The sequence below is a fragment of the Corvus cornix genome, chromosome 2, assembly GCF_000738735.6.
Source record: "Corvus cornix cornix isolate S_Up_H32 chromosome 2, ASM73873v5, whole genome shotgun sequence".
Taxonomy (NCBI): domain Eukaryota; kingdom Metazoa; phylum Chordata; class Aves; order Passeriformes; family Corvidae; genus Corvus; species Corvus cornix.
Window position 1 is genome coordinate 21,201,187 of NC_046333.1, and position 25,278 is coordinate 21,226,464.

The 25,278-nt window shown below is 40.8% G+C and overlaps 1 protein-coding gene across 2 annotated transcripts in view; it reads right to left on the minus strand.

Moving 5' to 3' along the window:
- Positions 1-25,278, minus strand: part of SLC66A2 (solute carrier family 66 member 2) — a 66,003-nt gene that overhangs the window by 32,593 nt on the left and 8,132 nt on the right. The window contains exons 3-4 of one of the 2 annotated variants that reach the window (XM_039549046.1): positions 23,394-23,527; positions 19,088-19,141 (exon numbers count right to left, since the gene is read on the minus strand). In XM_039549046.1, the coding sequence (XP_039404980.1) occupies positions 19,088-19,141; positions 23,394-23,527 (188 nt within the window). The remainder of the gene's footprint in view (positions 1-19,087; positions 19,142-23,393; positions 23,528-25,278) is intronic. The other variant, XM_039549047.1, reaches the window with a different exon arrangement.

The following is a 25,278-nucleotide window of genomic DNA, read 5'->3' on the forward strand; positions in this document are numbered from 1 at the left end:
GCATGTGTAAGTATGTATACAACACAAAGCTAGACAGACACTCTTCATAAAAATCTAAACTCATCTCCTCATTTAGGATTTTTGGGGACAAGTTTAATCCTTGTTGCCTAGGTAACCCACCACCAGCCAAGAGAAGTCCTAGCCCCCAAATTGGCCCTACTAATTCAGCATCCAAACAGAAGAATGCCTTGTGCAGCTGCCTCCTTTGCTAAAACAATGGGATGTGGCCTGCTAAACATCTCTTGGCGATTACCTCAGTTAACCTCAGAATAACCCATTTTAGTATCAATAGCTAAATGCTTCAAAGTAATCACAAGCATGTAGGAAATTGTAGGAAGCTTTCGGCTTTCGCCTCTTTTTGCCTCTCCCCTCTGCCCAGTCCCAGCTACACACATGAAAATGTCAGACGTGTTTTCTTTAATTATCTGAACTGCATTACAAAGATGCTAATATCTCAAAATGATGGCACAGTCTACTCCATTTCATAGAGCTTCCTTTCAAATATCTATTATAGTTAATAATAACAGGGTAGGCTGTTGAACAAGAATCCTGTTTTCAAAAAAAAAATTGTATTTCTGGATTTTTGTTCTATGCTGGAATAAAAAGGAAGACTTAGGGAAATCTGAGGGAGGATGAAGAGAGGCAAACATACAGATGGGATTTGGGAAATCAGTTCAAACTTTTCATGTCTCTGATTTGAATTAAGGACCTTCCACCTGGGTTTTTCCATGTCCTACAGCACCAGGTCATAAAGCTATTACCCACTCAGATCTGGAAGCATCTCCTACATTCTGACCAATTTTGACCAAATTCATTAAAATAATTTATGTATGTATGTTTGTGAAGATGTGACCATTCACTGGTGACAACCTTTATCACCAACAATGAATTCACAAATTTCCAGCCAGCAGTAGCAAAAAAAAGTCTCAGTTTCTAACTTCTCATTTGCTACCATAAACATCATTTAAGTATATTGAAACTTAAAAGTGTGAAGGTGACTACGGAAATTCATCTGTTATTTTTAAAAAAAAAAAAAAAGATAGATAAAGTTGGCAATAATTCCAATCTCCATGCAACTTTCTAGGGAAAAGAGAACAGAAGGATTTCAGGTAGCAGAAGGTTTTCCAGAACCTCCATGCCTGCAGTGTCCCCTCACAACCATTAAACCAAAACTCATTCTATTTACAGCAAGTCTGCACAGATCTAAATTACTGTATACAGACACCAAGCAGCAGGAATTTCCACTGCATTAGCAGAAGGAATTTATAGGACAGGAGACCAGTAGAGAGTTTCACTTGAGAGCTTGCAGACTGCCTTACTGATTACAGCACTTGTAACTGGAGCAGCCAAGCGAGACAGAGCTTCCATGAAACAGAATTTCCCCTTCAACTTCCCAGCTGTTTAGTTTGACCACAGATCAATCCCTGTTTTGACAAGACCAGTGGTTTTTATGTAAGGTGCACTTCTGAATACCACATTTTCTGAACACCATGTGCTTGCAGTTCAATGCTCCTAAACTAATAAACCTTCAAGACATAGAACAAAAGGTAGTTGATTTCAGTAAGTGGCTCTGTCATGAAGAGTTTGATGGTGACACAGGTGTGTACTCACAAATTGTTCACATTTCCCAGCAAAAGTTTAAGCCCCTCTCATTCCCCTCAATCTATAACAGGACAACTCTTTAGCTCCCTGAAGCCTTTCCCACTGAAGCCACAAAATGTGGGCTTTTCTCTTTCTTTTTTTAAGATTTTACACACACAAAAAAAGAACAAGCCCGTATTTTAAGCAAGATTGGTTCAAAACATAATCCCATAAACTGTTCTGTCAATACAAGTGAGGGGACAAGAATGAGTGGGGTGAGAAAGAGGATCAAGAATATCTTCACCATTACTGCTAAGCATCCTGGCACCCAGCCATTGCTGGAGGCAAAAGACTTTGGCTATTATGATCCTTTATAAACATTTTTACTCATAAAAAGGACAACAAAAAGCCTCCAAACCAAAACAAGCAGAAGAGAGTGCACTGGAAGTGTTCACCAAAGAGATGACTTTGCCACCACAGGGCACCATCCTTTTATCCCTGACCAAGAGATCCTGGGATTTGCCCTCCACTGCTGTGTTCCTTTCGCATTGTGTACTCAGGAGTGCAGGGGATGTGGAGAATGATGACAGGTGAACCATAAACAATGAGCTGCAAGCAACAATCCTATCCACAAAATCCTCATTACATTTCTGAGTTCTCCTCTGAAGAAACAGTGAATTTCTTTATAGAGTGATCAGTTTTTTACATCTACTGTACACAAAAACTAAATGGGGAACTTGTGTACAAGACTACTTTAAGCCATTTCCATATTAAGCTTGCTCTATTCCCTAAGTGCAGTTACTTTTTCTACTACAACCTATTCCCAACAGGGGGTGAAGAAAGGCATTAGGGAGTAAATAGCATCTCTGAAGACACAGTAAAAAAATCTAGAAGTTATTTTCTTAAAATAACTGCCCCCGATTTTTACATGCCAAGGGGTGCAAAGACAAAGGGCAGACAAAGTGGAAAACACTGATATAAGCAAGGAGTCGCTGCAAGTTTGTCATGGTTTGTATAAAAGCACAAAAAACCCAGGGCTGATGGGAAGCAGAGAATTTCAAGACCAGCAACTGTTTTTTTCCAAAGGCTATACAAACTGGAGATAAGGAGGGGAAAAAAATTACCTAGCAACAACTGCAGAGTTTGTGACATGTACAAAGCAACCGATTAAAAAGCCACTTCAAGAAAGGAGAGGATGGTATAATTTTTATTATCATAGAGATAAATGTCAAATTTTAAAGATTAACTATGCGCGCATGCACACAAAAAAAATGCAGCAAGCTTGCAAGGGCTACTGAAGTGTAACACCAAAGCAGTCTATGTATTTTAGAAACAGCAGTACTGGTCCTGATTTTGATGTGAAAAAAATCCTGACACTCATACCTTAAGCAAAGAAACACAGATGTTCTGAATATTTAAAATGTTCCATCTCCCAAATTCTCTTCAGACTTCTGAGTTGCATGGGTAATAGTAAAAAAGACAGCTTTAACCAGCTTTTAAAAATAAAAAATGTTTCCCTGAAATACACAGGATCTGTCTTCCTTTCACAGATTTCTATTGCTCCATGGAATCAGTCAGGATGAACAAGACCCTTTTTTGTAAATGTACCATGCAAGTAAAAATAAATCTGTCAGAACTGAATTCTGGGATTTGGATTTTTTCCCCTACCCCTGGGAGAGGACATGGGATCCTGATGCAGTAGATGTAATGCATACTGATCACAGAGCAGAGCAAAGAGAAAGTAGGGCACATAATAAATGCATCTGAAAAGAGGCCTTTGTAACTTCAGGAATAATGGTGGTATAGTTCCCTCCACATGGAGGGAAACATGCTGATGACTAGTAATCCAAGTGTTTGGAGGGAGACTGTGTACACCCTGTCCCACACCGTAAATTCACGATTCACCAAAAAATGACACGTTTTCTGCTGCTGATTCGAGATGATACAGGAAGCATCTTCTCATGAAGAGCTAAGTTACATCCTTCCTTCCCAGCCTTGCTCAGTGCTATGTCACCTCCTCCTACAGACAGAGACTGCACACCACTCAGTTACAAGACAAAATAACACTCTGAAGCTAAAAACATTTGCTCTGAAGCATAAAACAAAATTAGATTTTGAAATGTGATTATGCACCCTTCTAATAAGGCCTATACCTGCCAACCTATTAACATCATTTAAATCACTACTGCACAGCTTTAACGAGTCAAATTCTACATCTGAAGAATTACTAGCTGGTGCACTGGAACCAGAGCTTAGAAGGCTTTGTCTGCTTCTGCAAAAACAACTTTTCTACTTTTTCAGTTTTGCTTAGTGAAAATATCTCATTTAGTCTAACAACAAGAAACTGACTGGAGCTGACTAACATCTGCTTTGTTCTTGTGTCTTTCACTAGTGACTGAGAGTATAAAAGAATGAGAAAAAAAAGAGTAAATTCATTTTATTAAAAATCTATCTGAAAATCTATCCCCTTCATTTGTTTTTAAAAAAGAAACATTTCCACAAAATGAACCTTCAGAAGAAATACTGCAGTTCATTTACTTTTTTATAATATAAATTAAGTCATTTTGCACTTCTTTTTTAAACCAATTTTCAACCCAAACAGCTTGCTATAAGTTACAAGTAAAAGTAATGCAATATTTGACCATTTAATTTTTTAAGATGATAAAAAATTTAATTTAAATGGATCATCACTAAAATATAGTTATTCCATTTATACATATCACCACATGAACCAAACTTTCTTTAGTAAAGACACAAAATAATTTATTTTATTCCCATATTTCTTGCTTGGTAATTTAAATCATGATTTGAAAAGGCAGTTCCAACACTAACCTTTCTTTGCACAAAGAGAAAAAAACCTTTTACAATGTAAGATTTCCTCATCACAGCTTTAATGAAGTAGAGTGTTTGGAAGTGAAAAGGGGATGGTTTGGGCCTTGAAACGGGAATAACTGTTGGTGGGACAAGACTCTGAAGTGAATTCAGGAACTGGTATGACTTACAAAATAATCCTTCCACCTTAATTCTGTCTGTTCCTTGACACCATGTCCTGTACAACTCTCCAGCAGTCCTGGCTGCAATCTGGAATGTGGTTGTAAGCCAGCACTGCTCAACACGGTGCTATCACACCACTAAATGTCTAAATAATTTGCCCCAATACCTAATACAACTTGAAATATATCAGGTGCATGCAACAGTAAAAAGTATCAACCTGGAAGGCAAGGGAGAAGATAATGTACTGCCTGTCTTTGAAAGCTGACCGTCACATCTCAGTGCAGATGAATGTAACTGATACCTAGGCCAAACCTGCTCCACTTCAGCATTCCCATCAAACAGCCTTCACACTTACTGCCAAGGTCTACACCATCTTCCATAGCAACGCCCACCTCCCCAACACGCGGGAACAGAACTGACAAATAATTTGTAAACAAGTTCCTTCTCTTCAGCATTTGTAGTCACTCTTTGGGCACCTGTTAACTGCCAAACATCAGAAGTGACAACTTGGCATCCACACCAGAAGGGTGTTTGGTTTGGTGTTAGTTCTTCAGCACACCTTGGGCATGCAGGTTCATAAAAAATTTAGTCAAACAATAAAAATAGATAAAGCCAACTGTGAACTTACTGTTTCAAAAGAAAATCAGTAAGTAAAACTTCATGAGGCAGGCAGTCTTCCCTGATGCAGGGCTGATCTCAGCACCACAGAAGGCAGTACTCATGTCATCAGACGTGAGATGTGGACTCCAACCCACCAGACTGAGCCTCAGATTCAGGCCCTTTGCAATTCATGGGGCTAGACTGGCTTGCCTTCAGCTTCTGCAGGCCAGTCAGTAAGTCACAGATAGAACCAGACAGGAGCCCTTTTTCTCTTACGGAAAACACCGAGATTTCAGATGTTTTTCCATCCCAAGTTAGGAAAAAATCACACTAATATTAAAAGATGGGGAACCAGCAGTACCTAAACAGCCTAAGGGTTAGGATGCTGGCTTCAGGCTCCCACTGAGGGCTCTCTCTCTCCTGTCTGCAGCCTGGCTTACCAGAAAACATCAGAGCCACTCTGGTCACACTAATACACTGGGAGTTACCTGTGCAAGCAGGAGCCTGCAGCTCAGTCTCTCGTATCCCATCCATGAGCCATGATACTGCTTTGCAGCCTGTGTAACTGGAGTGCTCAGCTCCAGTCTTTACAGGGCTAAAAGCATTCAAGGGCAGAGACAGACACAAACTAAATGGGCAATGAGGGCTAAACAGAACCAATTGCATGCACCTTCTTGTGGTGGCTACAGGGGATGAAGAACAAGAAAGCAGGAGCACCTAAGCCCTCTGCCCTAATTCGTCCTTGCTCAGCACTCCCATGGGATACAAAATACCAGGGTTCTACTGCTTCATTTTCCTGCTTCAGAGATGGGACGCAAAATAGAATTTCCTGTGTCGCCCCTCAAAAGCAAACAGCCAAGGGAGACTGGCTAAGATCTCTCGTCTCTCTCACTTGAAATGTCCTCCTAGACTTTGAAAACCCTTTTCCAGTGAACCTTTGGTGCATCACTGCTTGTAAAGTGGGAGTGTGGAGTGGGGAGAAAATGGGAATCTTTTCATAAAATAAAGCTATCACCAATTGTTTTCAGTCCAGGATGGTCTCTGTCCTGCATTACAGGCTAAAAGTATGACATTTGTGTCGAGATAGAAAAAGGCTTATTTTGTTTTCCCTTGATACAGCAATGAAAATGGCAAAGCACTGATGTTCCAGTGATAAGTGCCTTTCAATCTCCAGCATAAGGAAATGTATTGTTAAAACGACGTTATTTATAAGAGCTTCAGAAGCATTGATTTATTAAATATATTCCCTATTTCCAGCTTACTAGAAACTAGTAACTTCATATCCCCAGTAATATTTAAATAATTAAATAAAGCTAATAAAACATATAGGACATGAAATGCAGTGAAAAAATAAATCAGGCTGTGTACAATGATGACGTTGTACCTTGAGCATGACCTCCACATACAGTTCACAGAGCAAATTATGACAGCTTAGACATCCAATGTCACACCTGCCCCTTGCAGCATTTTAACTGGGACCAAGTGAGTGTTGCCACCAGCTCAGCAATTCAGGTCACCTCACTGTCCATTCCTCCCACTGCATACAGCAGTGGGTATGGTTATCTCAGCAGGCTCATTTCCAACAGAAGCAAAATTCCTGAGTAAATAGTGTCCCCAAGGCCCTAACATATCAAATGAACAGCTTTCCAGAGTGACAACATCTGCCTTTCCTACGGAGTACATGTTAGAAAGTCAGCAGCAGAAAGTTGAGTGCAAGATATGCCCCATCTCCTGTACAGGAGAGAACACTGGCAGATGTTGTCTCTGATGACGTGCTCATGTGTTGAACTGTTGATTCCATACCACTTACCTAAATGCATAGACAAGGTTCTTTAAAGATTCATGAAATCTACAAAATCTGGATGTTCCAGAACCTATAAAAAGATCGTAAAAATGTGCTGCAACCAGAAGTTTCCTCCCTAGCAAGCTGTCTAGACAATCCATTATGTCTGAACAGGCAGCACTGGGCAACAGTGCTTCTTTAAGCACACACCAAGCCAGCCAGTGCTACAAGCCACTTAGGAAACTAAAAAAGCAAGCTATCAACGTATCTGTACTAACAATTAAAACCCCCTCAGCCTGAAAGTTTATTCTTAACTCTGTGGGGAGTTGAGTCACACTTTAAATATTTCTTCACTTGTATCTTTTGCACGGAACTGGCAACTTGGCCATCATCTAGAAAATCATCATTTCTCTTCTCACCTTTTTGCTTACAGAAATTGAAAGAGAGCTGGCAGGCAGCAAAGCAGGACATCACCATGAAAGCCAGATAACTAATCGTCAGCATGGCTCTAAACTCACCTCTTGCCTTCCTGAATTAATAATGCTTTAATGTGCTTTCACTGGTGAAGTCTGCCCCCTACAGCTCCTCAGCCCTGCTAGCAAAGCTGAGGCAGTGAAGCAGTACCTAGGAACAGGAAAGCAGGAGTTTGGGAGTACCTAAATTTATGCATGTGACACAGACAGGATGCATGTGACACAGATAGGATGCATGTGGGGGTGATGACAGTGCAGGCTGATGTCTTTGCAAGGTTAGTCCATCATCTCTGAAAGATCACGGTATTGGGAGAGATTTTTTATTACTGGGGACAGAGGGAAGGAAAGCTAAAAATATCACACCTATTGGCAAGGAGGAGGCCAGGGAACTACAGGCCAGTCAGGATAACCTCATCCCTGGGATGGTTATGCAAGAAGTCCCCATGGAAGTCACTTCAAAACACAGAAAGGATAAGAAGGTGACGAGGACAACCTGCATGGCTTTCCCAAGCGCAAACTGCAACTGACCAACCTGACCCATGAGACGGCAACCTTCCAGTATCTGAAGGGAGCCTACCAGGAACTGGAGAGGGACTCTTCAGCAGCTGTAGGCATAGGACAAGGAGTAATGGGTACAAATTGAAAGAGGGGAGATTTAGGTTAGGAATTAGGAAGAAATTTTTTACTGTGAGAGGGGTGAGACACTGGAACAGGTTGCCCAGGGAGACTGTGAATGCCCCAACCCGGGCAAGTGTTCAAGGCCGGGTTGGATAAGGCCTTGAGCAACCCAGTCTAGTGGGACATATTCCACCTAAGGAGGGGGAATTGGGACTAGATGGTCGTTGAGGACCATTCCAATCCCTTAACATTCTATGAATTTATACTATTAAGAGTAAGAAGAGAGCAGTGGGTGTTGTTTACAGTGCCTTTAACACAGCCTTTAAGGCTGCTGACAGTCTCCTGTAATATCTTTATTAACGAATTACTGATTGGTAAATGAACAACAAAAAAGGCAGAAAATTGGCGGATCATCACACTCACAGAATTTCTCCTCTCAAAGGAAAAACATACAATTTATGACCAGTTAAAAGGCAGTGCACAGTGATTAATACGAGGGCCAACGCTCTTTAATATCTTTCATTAACAACCTGGATGATGGTGAGTTCATAAATACCAAATTAGGGAGAGTGAGCAATAAACAACTTCATCACAATGGGAAGCAGAAGGGCAGGTGCTGATCTCTTCTTTCTGCTGACCAGTGTCAGGACCTGAGGAAATTGCATGAAGTTGTATCAGGGGAAGTTTAAGTTGGATATTAGGAAAAGGTTCCTCACCCAAAGGGTCGTTGGGCACTTGAACAGGGTCCCCTGAAAAGTGGTCACAAGCATAAAGCCTGACAGAGTACAAGAAGTGTTCGGATAACACCATCAGGGTCACAGTGTGATTCTTGGGGCTGTCCTCTACAGGGCCAGTAGCTGGACTTCAAAGATCCTTGTGGATCCCTTCCAACCCAGGATGGTATTCCAACCCAGAATTGTATGATTCTATGAACTGAGGACAGCCCTGCTACTCAAAGGGATGTTAGTCTGAAGATATGGGCTGACAAGAATACCATGAAGTTCAGGGTTACTGCACAGCTGGGAAGGAGTAACCACACACCATAGTACCAGTGCACAGGGCTGACTCACTAGAGAACAGAATACTAGAGGGTAGCCTGGCAGGCAATTTGAGCATGAGTCAAGAGTGTACACCCATAGTAAAGGCAATCAATCACTTTCCAGCTGTACAGTTGAGCAAATGTGCAGCAAGAAGAAGGATGGATGTGTTTACTCCTCTCTACTCAATGCCCACAAGACACATGATCTGGAGTAATGTGTTCAGGGCTTTCAAGTACAAGAAAGACACTGGCCTACTGGAGTTACCTACTGGAGTGCACTCTCAGCAAGTCCATAGATGACATCAAGCTGGGTGGGAGTGTTGATGTGCTGGAGGGTAGGAAAGCTCTGCAGAGGGATCTGGACAGGCTGGATCAATAGGCTAAGGCCAGCTGTATGAGGGTCAGCAAAGCCAAGTGCCTTTAGTCACAATGACCCCATGCAGAGCTAAAGGCTGGGGTAGAGTGGCTGGAAAGCTGGCCGGTGGAAAGGACACGGGGGTGCTGGTTGGCAGTGGCTGAACATCAGCCAGTGTGTGTGCCCAGGTAGCCAAGAAAGCCAATGGCATCCTGGCCTGTATCAGCAATAGTGTGGCCAGCAGGAGCAGGGCAGTGTTTGACCCTGTACTTGGCACTGCTGAGGCCACACCTCAAATCCTGTGTCCAGTTCTGGGCCCCTCACTACAACAAAGACATTGAGGGGCTGGAGCGTGTCCACCAATGGAGCTGGGAAGTGCCTGGAACGTAAGTCTGATGAGGAGCAGCTGAGGGAGCTGGGAGTGTTTAGCCTGGAGAAAAGGTGGCTCAGAAGAGGTCTTAGTCTTATCACGCTCTACAACGACCTGGAAGGAGGTAGATACTCACAACTCACCCAGAAAAGGCCCTGAGCAACCTCATCTAACTGGACCTGTTTCAAGCAGGGAACTGGACCAAATAACTTCAGAAGTCCCTTCCAAGCCAAATTTAAAGAATGATGCTCACCACTCAGATCTAGACGTGACCAAGTATACAACAACATGTAACAAGCTCCAGAAGTAGGCAACTGCAAACCAAACTCTACCAAACTAAAGCAGCAGCTTCACTGCTCCCTGATGTGCAGGGTGAGCAGACAAACCAGCTCTGTTTGAACATTTAGATGTTTAATCGTTGATGTTATTAAAGCACCTAATTATTCTGGCTCCCACCGAGAAGGAAAAGATTTTTGCAATATCTCTATTTATTCACTATTTCCACAGCCCTGGAAGCGAGCTCAACCTCCTCTCCGAGGTTCCAGTTGAGTGGCTCAGCAGACAAGTTTTGGAAACCCAAGAGCACCCTCATGTGGCTAGATGTTGCTAGGAACTCTCCTTCCTCCGTATGAATTGCATGAGGCACAAGCAAAATCCACATTTTATTCACAGGTTTATCTCCCCACCACACCACCAACTGAGCATGGTTCTTATGCCATAAATAATATTTCTGCCGCCACACAGCTCTTCCAACAGTCCCTGTTTCAAGTCTCTTCTTCCCACCAGAGTACACACAGCTGGATGACAGGCCTGCCAGATGGCTGGGCCAGGGGTACCAGCAGCCGGAGCGGGCACCCTGAGCAGCACACTCCAGAAACACAGTGCTGAGCCTTGCCTCCTGTGAAGCTTCTGCTGCTCACGCCAGGCTGGGGAGCAACCTTCACCACCTCTCTTCTCCCCAGACTAAAAGAACAGTTTTCCCTCAACTTCAGGTAACACTGAAATTTCTTGGTAGCAGATAAAGACTTTTTTCTTTTCCCTGCTCACTTTTTTTTTTTTTTTCCATAAAGACAGGCTGGGAGAACAACAGCTGCACTGCTTCTTTCCAGCTCTCCCAACCACTGCAGTGTGCTCCTCATGCTGCATGGCAAAGGAAAGGCCCTGACACTGCACATGCCTCCCTCACTCCACCTAACCCGTGCCTGCCTGTCCATCCCCTTTCTCCTTGCACCAGGTAAGGCTTTCGGAACAGGCAAAGGTCCTTCACATGCTCCACTTAGTCTGGCAGATCCTGTTAAACTATAAACACAAGCACTGTAAACTGCATTAAAAGTTCATAAAACAACAGCCTACCCCCATTTTTGTGTCAAAGCCATTCAAAAGCAGCAGCAAGGCTGGTGCAAAGAAGAGGTCAAAAGGCTTAGGCCCAAACATAATGCTCTACCACCAAGTAACATCTTACTGAAACGATTCTAACTCAGAAAAGATTTTACAAGTCTGTGGTTGGCTATTTCCCTACTGCCTGTAAGCTGAAAACTTAAAAGGAGCTAAATAATAATTTTAAAATGCGGCAGCAGCAGAAACAGAACACTGTCCTCCAGGTTCCCTGCCCTGATAACAAGTAAACACAGGTAACACCTTCTCAACTCCCTGTTTTAGGGATAGAGAAGATGTATATTGTTTGATTACCACCAGTGACAGAAGCCAAATGAATTAATATGTTATACAAAACATTACAAAGCTAGTATGGTTGACAGAGGAAATTACAAATGTTTTATTTACAATCCTACAATAGTTTAGATTGCAAAAGCCTTCTGCAGGACATTTAGTCCACTCTGTTCAATGGTAACCTGTTAAAAATTTAAAAACTGAGGACATTTCACTTTACCAAGTGGTACTTTGAACCTTGCTGAGTAAGAATGGGTAAGTTTTTAAACTGTGATGAAGAACCAGTTTGACTACAAGCTACTGTATGCACTACAATAAAATATAAGCAAAATATTATTGTCCACATTACATGAGATCAGAATAACCCCTTCAATCCTTAAGGTTTCAGAAGATTCAGTTTAATAACCAAAAGAAGTGGCAGGTGGCAGTTCCAACTTCTCAAGTGTTTTGAAAGAGTACTTTTCACAATACAGCTCTCAAAGCACAGGAATGCCACTGCATTTATCACTGAATGCAAAATACTTCATTTAGTGTATCAACTGTGCTGGTGCAAAACGTGTTGCTAATATGAAAGAACCACTAGTCACCAACTCCCACATACAAACTAAGGAGAGGAAACATTACTCGCCAGATAGGGTTTTTATTGTCAAAGGTGCCCTCTGCCTTAACTCTGATCTCTGAGTGAAGCCCCAAAGATGAAAATTTTTTGTCAAGTTGCCAAGCAAGAAGTCTGGAAACTAAAATTCATCAATGGTTATCAAAAATTACAGACTCTAGAACTGCTGGCTTCATTGCCTGCTAAAAATATAACCGGAAATGTAACTCACCCATCCACATTCCATGGTGGGTGTTCATTCCATTCTCCATCCCACAAGCAACAATGACGTGACAGGTGGCAACTATACTTGCTTAACTGTTCTAACTGATAAACAAGTTAAACTTGGAGAAAAGCACCTTGCAAACTGAATGGAGCTTGAAGTTCACTGCTTCTATTTCAGACCTGCACAAAAACTTGCAAAGCTGAAAACATTTTTTCCCCAAGTTGTCTGTTAAAGGACATTACGACTCTGCCTACCAATTCTAGCTTCATCTTAAATGAATGTAAAATATCTAAGTTCCAAAACAAAGCCCGAAATCAGTAGGAACCTGTTCAACCGTCATTGTGCTAACCCAAATTCTGGAAAAAATCATAAAGTGTTACCACCCAAAAAAGACCCCTCTCCTCTGAGTTATGCTACCTACATAAAGAAAACAGCAGGTCAGCAGCCAAAAAAGCCATTACCTGGCAGACATGTCATTCCATATTCAGACAACTGGCAGACCCAGTAAGAATCCACTATGAAGCACGCTGACTAAGAACATACGACTTCAACTTGGGAAGAAGAACCCACATTCTAGCATGAAGTAACAGGTGCTCCACAGATCTCATAGACTAATAAACCAGAAAGCAGATTTAAGACAGGAGTCGTTGGCATTTCTTGGACTCCGAAAAAACGCTGCATTTTTTTTTAATAGAAACCACATTTCATCACATTTCTCCAAGAGGCAACTCAAGTATCCGTGTTTAGCTAACATAGGCCTGTGATAGGAGGCACCCTATCAAACATGCCTGAGATTCCTGCCCTGCTCTGGAGACAATCAAATCACAGCAGAGCCTGCCTGTGCTGGCTCACACATTAATCAAGGGATCACAGAAAGTATAAGCAGCATGCTCAGGAAGAGGAAGCAGGAATGTCTGAAATTATGGAGTTTGTCTTCCCATGATGAATTCCTACTTCCCTGGAAATGTCTGAACATTGCCTGCCGATGGGAAGCAGACAATTAAATTCTTATTTTGCTCTGCCTGTATGCACAGCTCTTGCTTCACCTATTAAAGTATCTTTACTTCAACCCAGGAGTTTTCTCACTTTCACACTTCTGATTATCCCCTCCCACCCACTGCAGGGGAATGAGTGTGTGGCTGTGCTGGGCTGAGCTGCCTGCCAGGGTGAGCCCACAACCCAGGAATATACCCTAAGGCTTAACTACAACTACTGATGTTAAATCTGCAGTACATGAATGAAACAACACATCTGAGATCAACTGAAGACTTGGAACCTATTGCCTCATACTTTCCGCATCAGTTGTGCAGGCAGTGTCAGTCTCCTCCACTTCTAATGCCCAGTTCATCCATGCACCCATGAAAAGAAATACCCCCACATATTCTAAAGGTGGCCACCCTTACTCTCATGCAAGCCACCACCTGTCTCTCAGGCCTAAACCTGCTACATGCCATGCATTCCAAGAGTGACTTGTCCACCTGGATCCCTCACCACTTCATCTGTAAGTCTGTGGATTTACTGCAACTCTCCCTCTCCCCTTGCTCCGCCCTCCAGAGAGCCACACGGCCCCGTTGCCTCCAGCATAGGGAAATGGGGGAGAATAAAAGAAAAGCATTTCCTGACCACTGTGGTCAGGAATGTGCTTTCACAGCACACAGGCATGCAGGAAACAGATTGGCCTCATGCCACCACCTCCGATGCAGAGGGGGTGTGTGTGTATTTCTGGATCTCTCACCTTAAGGAAACTGCAAACTGCCAGAGGCAAGGATCATAGCTGCTCAGAGGCCTCAACAATCATTCTTTGGGTTTCTCCCATACCAGCTGTCTTTTCTGAAAGGAAAAGGCCTCTCTGGAATACAGAATTTAAACTTATCCTTCCCTTTTATACCTTCTGAATAATACCAGATAAGCCTGCCAAAAGGTATGCCCTCCTACTGAACCACTTACAACATTTTCAACAGGAGAGAAAAGGCCACTGTACTTTTTTTTGGAGGCCCATTAGCCTGAGGGCATGAAGAAAGATTTATGCTGAATGGAACTTCAAAGCCTGAAGAAGAGTATCTACTGGGAAACATAAAACTGGTCCCAGAAAAATGACTGATCCAAACCCATTTTTCTCATGTTTTCTGAAAGGAAATTATTTTAATGTTGATCTTGCAATGAGTTCAGGATGAATTCCCCATGAAAATAAAAGAACAACTTTTTAAATGAAACTATTCCCTCTCTCTGTGTCTGTAGCTAAAAGAAAAAAAAAAGGTTATCTGTTCAGTATGCAAACAACTTCTAAGCTGCTTTAAAAAAAAAAAAAATCAATAGTGTTCTATTTGGACTGAATTATTCTGAAACGCTTGAATAGTAAGTAACTTAAACCTCCAGCACAGACCCATATCTGTAAAGACAAATTATTTTCCAGACTTGTGTTGGTCTCATTTGCAACATCAACTAAAAAGAAACCAAAACTAGGTATTAAAAAAGACACCAATGTTTACCACTTAAGTATTTATTAAAACAAATTTAAAATGCCCCTACATCCTTATAATCTCCATTTCTTACTCTCTTTTGTCTCCTGAAAGGTCTAAAAAGTGATGCAGAGAAAGACAAGGGGAAATAAGTGTTCCCACCATACACAGAACTACAACTGAAGTGTCAGTGCAGACAGGTGCTATTTTCTCAGGCAAAGTAGACCTGAATTCTTCAACAAATAGAACTCCGTTAATAAAAAATAAAAAAACCCAAACACAACAACAAACAAACCACAAAACTAAACAAAGCAAAACAAAAAAAATACATATCCTTTTGGCATCCTATTTTCTCACAGACATGCCATTACAATCCTCTCTCCCAGAGGGATTATTTGGGGATCCCCTCCCCAAAATACTAAAAAAAGCAGTCTGGAATTAGTCTAACAAGGATTCATATAATCCTGGGGAGAAGGGATCAAAATGCTTCCAAGAGCACTTCTGTGTTCAGTTGTGCACAGAGGTGGTGACAGCCCAGCAACAACTCTGCTCTTGCTGTTCCAGCTGTACAGGGAATTCAACTACTGCGCAGCTCAGTGCAGAAGTCACGCACTTTCAATGAAACCCACGTGCAATCAGCAAGGAAAGCTGTGCCTCTGCTGTGCCCCCAGCTCTGCTCAGGGTGTCGGGGCTGGACAGAGAAGCACACTGTGAATGTTACTTACAGAGCACCCCTGGAAAAGCATAGTGCTCGCCTGCAAGCTGTGCAGGATGCCCTGCTGAACCCAAACAGACCAAACACTCTGAACAGAAGACACCAGAGAGCTGATTAAATAAAGTCTACATCCTTCATGGCACATGTAATGTAGTAGTGCTGTTCTAGAATATGTTAACACTGCGGTGGTGTTGTTGAACAACACGTGGCAGCTGATGCCCTGAGTGAACTAAAGAGCACGGACAAAGGAGAGCTGGAAGTGTGAGTTATTCACCAGGCTGTCACACCACCAGTGGAAAGCACTCAGCAGATGCCTGCACCTGCTAAATTCACATTACTATTTTCTCCTCACTATTATGCAGATATGAGCATGCGACGTCAACTACACAACACATTTTACATTTTTTCCCCCCTTAAAAGCGTAGTTTAAAATATTTTGCAACAGATATTTGGTGAATCTAAGTTTTTGTTGTTTCATTGCCACCAGTTTTTATTACTCCTGTTTTAAAATTTAATGTTATCTGATGAGATTTTGTTGAGTTAAAACCAAGGTTCAGGATTCAGTAATACAGCAAGTTTTAAAACCATCTTCAGAGAGGGAAGGAAATCCCAGAAATGTCTTTCAAAATGTTTAACTGTCTACTTAGAAGGAAAAAAAAAAAACAAACCAACAAGTCCCATCCACTTTGACACTCACCTGCCACACCACTGAAACCACTCTGATCAACTTCAAACAACACAGGCTCTTTGGAGCAATGGCAGTGTTTGGTTACTTCTTTAGTGATTTTGTTACCCCAGCAGTCTCCAACACTCACAGGGCTCAAAATATATCTATGGCATTTGTATTTTAGCAAAACAGATTAATACACTTATTTACATTTGTTCTAAAACATCTCATCATGAAACAAGAAACAATCAAAAACCCAAATTTCACCCAACTGCAGCTTGCTCAGCCTCAGCAGTTGCCATGCTAGCAGGCACTAGGTAGAACTAGATACCTGCATTAGAAAACAAAGGAAATAAAGCATTAATCCTTCAGAACTGGAACTACTTCTTTCTAATCTTCCCTTTGCCAAGAAAAACAAGGGAAATAATTTTATTTCTGTATGGAATCAGAAAACCCTACACCCTGGGGCCAACCATACTGTAAATTTTTTAGGTCACTTGAACTGCAGCAACCTTCCTCCACACCCTCAACTCTCTCTCAGTACTGATGCTGCAAAGTCACTTTTCAGAGTCATGTGACAGAGATAAAGGCTTTTTCAGACATGTGGAAAAATAGTGGCATTAAGTGGTTTCTTGAACTACTGACAATAAAACAAACCTAAAAGCAATCTCAGGGAGCTCAGCAGGAGTTCAGTTCCTATTCAAAGAGAGGCACCAAGAAATGCCTCGATATTTATCTAACAAGTTCACCTAAAATTCATTGGTAACCCAGTACATTTTCAGATTAACTGTTCAACAGTTCTATAACAAAACAGCTTTCATAGATCATCTTCAATTACAAACATAATTTACTACATGACCAGAAAAAGAGTAATATAATAATTTCTGAAAGCTAAGAATATATTGAAAAACAGTTTTTACACCACTGAAATATTCAAAGGAAATTTAAATACCAATTCCTTTTTCTTGAACAGAAGTTTAATTCAAACTCATTAAAGAACATAATGAGAATGCACTAGCAGATGAAAGTATGGCAAATATTCCCCTCAGCTAATCTCTAAGTGAGCTTCCCCAGAGCTATAGCAAAACACTGCACTGCAGGGCACAGCTCAGTTAAGCCCTCTGTAAACTGAATATGACATATGCTGTGACATAAAGCACTGTCCGCCCCACTCTTTAAACCACCAGCACATACTTCTGTGCATACATTATGCACAAACAGCTCAAAACATTTCTAATTTCTTTACAGGAGTGAGAACCATCACATTTGAAATTTCCCCACCCAGTCTTCAAACTTCTGAGCAGTAGTGTAAGGCTGTCTTGCTCCTTAGTGATACTTCAATTCATCCCATTTTGCTAAGCAATTCCAAAACAAATGTCAAGTAATACCTATTAACCAAATGTTTCAGACTTAGATCAGCTGGATTAAGATGTGTGGTGCTTTATTCTACATCTTTTTAAGCTATCGAACTACCAACAAATGACTTTTTAACCAAAAAGACAATAAAAAAACTTGACTGAAATAAGTAAAAGGTCACATTAAGTTACTTATTTCTGTTTAATTTTAACCACTTGAAGCAGACAACTCTTTCTAGCTCTGACACTGTAAATAAAGCATTGCTGAAAACTAGTAAAAGACAACAGGAATGCAGGCACAAGAAAGACACAACTGCTGAAACATTACATTCCAATGGTTAGTGTTGCAAGCCTGTGAGAATGACCACACAAACTGGAGTTAAAGACAAACAGGAAAAAAAATTAGTTTGATACCAAATCCAGAAAAAATAAGGGTTTGAGAATACAAAAGGAAAAGGTGCTTTGCAAAAATACTGGTATCAGACAAAAAAAATATAAATCACCCAATGCATGGATTTTGCCCCTAAACCTGAAAGGGGAGATCCAGAAGATGAATCATTAAAAGACAGCCTTATTTAACTTAAACAGGGATGGTCTTATGGCTTCAAGAAAGCACTCAGGTTAATACCACTCTTGGGCAGTGTTTCTCAGAGCTAACTCCAGTTTAATTAACTGCGTGTTGAGAAATACAGAGACTCTCCTTTTGCTGTAGTAATGTTCTTCTGTGCCCTGGATATTTCCACTTGATCCCTCAATAACTACAACAGAGCACAATTGGTATCAGTGGGAGATTCTGAATCAGTTCAGTTAAAACCAGTCGAAAAGTTGACTTTGGGGAACTTGTGTGTCAGCATAACTTCTTTGATGCAATACCCCAACTAATCTAAACAAAATTACAATTACTTGACTAAAATTGCCATTCCAAACTATTAAGAGTAGAAAAAACACTGTGAGGATGGTTTGCACCCAGTATTTCCTATTTCTTAGGAAAATTAAACAACATAGATTCCAACTCTGAAACTGAAGATTGGAAGCTCTCACCTTGGGCATTACTAATTCCCAAATAACAATTGTGAGGCTGCTCTATAGTGAAAAAGAGAGGAATATTTGCAAGGATGCAGGCACTTGAATATCAAGCGTTGTGTGAAATTTCTTATCTAGCATTCTGAACACTGCTGAAAGATACAGAAGTATCTTTCATACCTTCCTCCAGTATTAGTGCTGAAAGAGGACAACTGAGTCTGAAGAGTTGATCTCTGTATCATGTAGTATGTTGTTTGTCCAGCTTGGGGAAGGAGAAAGGAAGATATCCTTGAGACACATAATGTGGTCAATTCAACTGCCTTCAAGGAACTGGTTTCTGAAGTAGAGCTGAAAGCATCTTTTCCTCTATGAAAGTTAAAAGTGGGCAGATGAAAAATTTAAAAAAAAAAAAAACCAGACACCAGGTTTTAGTATGTCAAGAAAAGGTAATGCAAACATTCTCTATAGAAATGATCATGCAATCAAATGATCACAAAAAGTAGCAAATCATGAAATACGTAGTTAAGAGGACAGCTTCATGCAGAATGGGTTTGTACAGTACATACCCAGATAGGATCTCTTGGGAGGTGCTTTGATTTCTTCATCCTTACTATCTGCAGCTACATAAAAAAAGAGTTGAAGGGAAATAAAAAAGAAAGGAAAGACAGACTTTTATGATTAAATGCAACAGTGGTTATTTGAGTTATCATTTAGTCAGTTAGTACATTTTATTCACTAAAAAATAATATCCAGACCAAAACATGCCAGAAATTTTAGTCCCCATGCTTTCTATAAGGCTCCCACCCCATGATGTTAAGATAGGATTGAGCAATAGGAAGTTCTAGAACAGTCTCAGTGCACAACACAACAGTAGTGTACCTATGAGGGGGAAATAAAGGCTTAAAAAACCAATGAAACAGACTGCTTGATTCTTACTTTAGACTACATAAGCTCTACCTTTTCATGATCAGAGAAAACAAGCTGTTACCTCAGCAACACCAGGTCTGTAGATATGTATGCATAAACAGCTGAGACAGTAAGTTGCCTTGCCTCCAGTAGAAAATGCTGTTCAAAAATGCTGTCACAAAGCCCAACATCAAGAAGGGGAGAACAGACCTCATCTGCAACCATGCTGCATGCTAAACTTTTTTCACTCTAACCTTCCTCTGCCAGTCGAAAACCATGTATTACACAAGAGTGTTTTCCAGTGCCAAAACCAAAGCGCTTCAAAGGATCAGAGTGCTATAGTAAGATACAAGTTATAAAGCAGATTAAGTCAACCAGCAAAACTGGATGAATGACAAGAGGAAATCATCTTCATGTAAAAACACAGGAGTCCATGTTCTACTTGTGGAGCCTGGGCTGCACAAGTAAGGAGAGATGTCCAAGAGCCTCTTTTTAACAAATGTTCTCCACTGGTTTTCAGTATAGTTCATACATTCAGGAGGCTCAAAATTTGTCACAATGTCTTAGGCGTAACTAGAACTGAGTCTTTGCTGGAGAGAGGTGGGAGGCTGATTTGGGGAAAGAAAAAGAAGATTCTTCATAATGTGTCTGTCTCTCCAAGAACATGAAGAGGCTGCTCTGGCCCACCAACATTCCCAAAAGCAACCAGATGTTTTCAGCTGTCTGTATCTGTGGCTACCTTGCTTCAGCCACCTCTAGGCTCTCGAGTGAAGACATAGCACATGCACAACTTGCATTTCAATATTCAACTCTTCAGCATGGTAGCTCCATCATGCCCCAAAATACTACAATACTTTCAACAAAAACAACAACAAAGTTAACAAGAGCCCTGGCGTCCTCTTCTGTACTGAGCCAACAACACCACATACATATGGCTGCACAGATACAACTTTAAAACTTGGGAACAAATAAGGAAAGCTATTGTTACCACAACAATGGTACCAGGAGATCTGCATTAGAGCAGTTAAGATGCAGTGAGGTTAAATACAGGATAAAAGATGAGAAGCTGTTGTTCATGCCTGCTGATTTCACCTGAAGACTCTTTCATGTAGCTTTCAGAGCATTCATATGCAGGGGACAGAACTATCCTATCACAGGAGGTTTTAAAATGAAATTGGGGATATTTGTTGTTTTCATATTTTGCCTGTTTTGGGTGCTGGCTTTTCCCAATCTGAATTGTTAAAAACATGCTACACAGTCCAAGTTTAAAAAAAAAAAGTAATAGAGAAAAAGTAACCATTGGATATATGAAGAGGACTTGCTCTGTTTTCAATCAGTATGTACTGAAGGATAAAGTTTATGTATCCAAAACAAAAAATCAGAGAAGGCAGGAACAGCACAAGATGGGTTCCACTACTTTCAACTTAATTTCATTTTGCAATAGTAAAAGAGAGCAGGGAGCAAAATCCCATAATTGAGAAGTAACTGTGAGAAGGGAAAAAATTTAAGAAAACTCACATCATCTTTTAAAGTTCTCTACATAGAGTCTTAAAAAAAAACCCCAATCATTACTAGAAAGTCTAGGGAGACTGCATTTTTCATGCTATGATAGTTACCCTACTTTGACAGTTACCTATCAAAGTACAAGCAAATTGACTGAATGGTTTTTTATGTTCTGAATAGTTGTTGATATTTTGGGTATTTTAAGCCAGTAACACCACCAAACAAGCTAAAGAATACAGAACAAGTTTGTCAGGATTTGAAGAGACTGCTTCTTAATGCTTCAAGATAGGAAGCAGATTCCTTCTGAACTAGTTATTACTTAAGGGACCTAATTTGTGAGGGGGGAAAAAAAAAAAAAAAGCAACTCCCACATAACTGAAAACACACTGGTAAACATATACTTATGCCACTTGGAAGAAATACCACATTTAACAATAATATAAGAAAACAGCAAACTCCCTTCCACTGAAATATCCAGTTCTTTCTAAAATATTTTGGATTATTTTGCAGAAACATTCAAAGGGAGGACAGAAAAGAAAAAAAAAATTTAATTAAGACCAGCCATGTGAGAAATAATAAACTATATTATCATACAGAAATGGTGTGCCTTCCCTCAGGACTCTGCAAGGTTAACAAAAAACAGTGACTTCAAACCTAGCCCTTCACTGCCTCAGCAAGCTACAAGGAAAGAAAGTAAGTACACAGAATAATCAGCTTGCCTAGATCACCATAAAACTTTAGAGATAAGATTAGGTGTATGATTAGAAACACAGTTCTCACTCCTACTGGTATTGTGCTTGAAACCTATCATTCCATCCAGCTTGAAAGGAGCTTTGTATGCATCTGTATGTTTATTCTGAGCCATCATACAGTTGTCCTTACTAAACATCAATCCCATGTAAGAAAAATATTCCAACTATTCTTAGTGTTTGTGGGAGGATGCAAGCCTTTCGATGAAAACAAATAATTAAAGACCACAAGTAGGTAAAAATCTCTCTAGCAAATTCCATATGACAAACTGAGTTTTAGGAAAAAAGATCAAATTACACAATGCAACCTTAAGGAGTTTCTATCACCTGCCAAGGGAAGGACTGATTACCCCTTAGGAGACTGTATGTCTTTCAGGGAGAGTTGCTGAAAGTACCATATACTAAACTGAAGAGCCTGCTTTTCTTGTCCAAAGGTTACTGAAGGAGCCTGTACGTAAATGTACACAAGAACAACTTCCTCTCAGAGAGAGCAAACAGAGAAACCTCTCTGTCACTCCACAAAATGTTTGCACAAACAGCAGAGGAGGAGGAAAGCATACATACCCCTCCCAAATGCTTCCTGGATTTTAACTGCTGCTAAATCTGGCTGAAAATAGCTTTTAAGTCATTCATCCTGCCAGACTGACAACCCCTGTGAACACAGCAGCTTGTGTTTGGAAGATGGAGCGCAGCTCCTCTTCCACATGAATTCATTTACCTGAATAGTTTCACACTGCACTCCACAATGAGCAGGAATGGAAGCAGCTTCCTTAGCTATTAGATAAACTACCCTACTGCAGAGGCAGGAGCTGCTGCCTTCTAATGGCAGCTGTGGATATCTGGAATTGGATCAGACCCTTAATTATTACGGAGTGTGGAAGAGAACAGATGGAGAGAATAAATTATACACCCTTAATGACAAAATAACCGACAGAAAGTTGACAGTGTTAATTCTGTTCTTGTTGGTAATAAGCTGTTACATAGAATGTTGTAAGTCAAAGTCAACACAGAGAAACAAAAACCTACCCCTTTCACATTTCTTATCTGCAGGGAAAATAGCAAGGACTTTGCACAAAGACTGAACATTTTATTCAATAGAGAGTAACAGTCTGGCCCAACTGAAATTATCAATGCCTAAAAATTAACAAAATTAACCAAAATAAAAATTATGGGAAAATTCCCATAAATCCCAACTAATCCCACACTAAAGCCAAAGGAAATGGTACATAAAAAGAGATAGTTTTGCAACTATGATAAGAAGAACCTGGTTTTTTTGACAGTCAGTAACTCAGGTAAGTAGAAAATTATTATCTACAAAAGCAAATGTTTGCAATTGCAACATTTAGATAATAGTGTATGATCATAACTAAGAACTTGGTAGAAAGAACAGCTGAAGAAAATAACTTCTTATTCCAGCCAAGATCCTCAAAAAAATCCAGGCTAACACAACAGCATAACAACCAGCTCTATACTCAGAATGTAGTATGAAATATTACAGAAAACTCCAATTTCTAGACTGAATCAAGACCTGTTAGAAATAAAATTTCAGCTGTACATTTTTATCTGGAAAACAAGCAGTTTCAAAAAAAAAAACTTTCAGAAAGTGCTACAGTGGGGAGACTGGATTGCAATTAAGACAGAACTTTTGTACTAAGTACAGCACACCATACTTTCAAAAATATTTATCCTGCAAAAGCCATTTCCCATCACTGACCTGCAAAAGAGCGGCGTTTCACATTCAGCTCGTTGGACACACGAACTTCAGTGCAGAGTTTCAGCATCAGTAACATTGTAATGATCATGATAATGCTCTGCCACAAAAGAGGGGATTCAAAATGCCTTCCAAACCTAAAAACCGAAAAGAAAACATGTAAAACATCTAAGCACCTGGAAAAGGAAATGCTAAAAATAACAAGTATGGAAGGCTGAGGAAGTCAGAGTCACCAGACAAACCTAGCTGCACATACAGTAGCTCAGAGCAGGAGTATCTAGTATCTGAGAACCTTATTTCAACATCCCAGTGGACTGATCCCAGACACACTGAAGCAAGAAGCTTAAGTCTTTGCTTCAAAAGCCAGCAGCAAACCTATTGTTTTGAAAGGAGAAGCACATTCATTAACAGTAAGTCAGTACAGAGAGACCAGAGAGTTATGCCACGTTAACACCAGTTATGTGTGCTCTCCACACACACACTCCAAAGATTTCAAATGGACTTCTGTGCAAAACTTTTCTTTCTCAATTTTTCATTTTTAAATTAAGTCATAAAAACAATAGCACTTGTCCTATAAAGAAGTAAATACCCACAGCACTGTTGAGACATCTGGGTGGAAAAGCCAGGTCTGAAGAACAGACCAACTATTTCATCAATTGCTGTCTTATTTGGATGAAGATTGGGAAAGTAAGGAAGTATAGATGATGTGTGATGGGAGCTTCTGAGCACTTCCTTCACACAACAGAGTAGGTGAACTTGGATTATGGCCAGTCTTGACTGAAGAGCTTACTCTTAAGTGATTGCACAAGATTCTGCCACAGGAAAAGGAGAACCCTTCAGAGGAGATCAGTAATGCTCCAAGCTCCTCTTCCTACATTACTTGATGAAAGCTCAGCAATCCCCACCACACACTCAGTAAGTGCATTAGGGGTAAAAGGTAGACGCTTATGTGCAGCCCTCGAAGCACACTGCATTTACAACAGGAGGGTTACACACACATCACAGTGAGCTGCTTCTCTGTGCTCAGTTCTGCCAGGTTTTATGCCTTGAAGACAGAGATGCTGAGGAAGTGATTTGGTCAGAACACATTGCTGTCCTCCCCAGCTCCCTTGCCTGCACTCTAAGGCACACAGGCTTTCTAAATTTCCTAACAGCACAGTTACTAAGGTCAGTCTTTGACCACATCAGGCTGACAGAGTCCTCATGCTCAATAATTGCCACGCTCACAGGCAATTATTGCCCTCCTCTTGACAGTTCCTGTTTTATAGCACCCTGGCAAAATGTAATTTGTTATGCCTGAGCTACTTTCACAGCAGAGCTCCATGCTAGTATAAACCAGCTAGGTTCACCATCATGCTCTCTCACACTACTGCATTTCCACTGCAGCTATTTCACCAGAGAGAGATTTTTTTATGAGTCAACTAATAAGGAACAGGAGAGAGACTGGAAAGTCCTTGACTAGCTTCCTTGGAAATCTTCCTGTGCAGAAGAGCCAAGCAGCCCACATCAGTGAAAATGGCCAAGTATTTCCTGCCTAATGGCATACAGCTGAGGAAAAGTACACCACCTTGAGCCTCCAGACCACTGCCAGGGGCCCACCAGTAACTACTACAGGAATAGCAGTTCTCTGACTTTAGTCCTCCTCTTCTTTCTAGTGTCCATGGAGCCATTACTGTAACAAATTTGGAGGACACAATGAGGAAGGAAATAAAGAACACAACTGATAAGCATAATCATAGGCAGTGTGTGCTCTGGATAAGGCTTTCACTGCAAATGCAGGGGAAAAGAACAAAAGTTTGGCCTAACCTATGTCCCAGGCTCATGATTCCTGAGCTCATTCAGCCTGTATTGCTGACTGTGGCAAAGCTCCCCTAATCTACTGGAATTC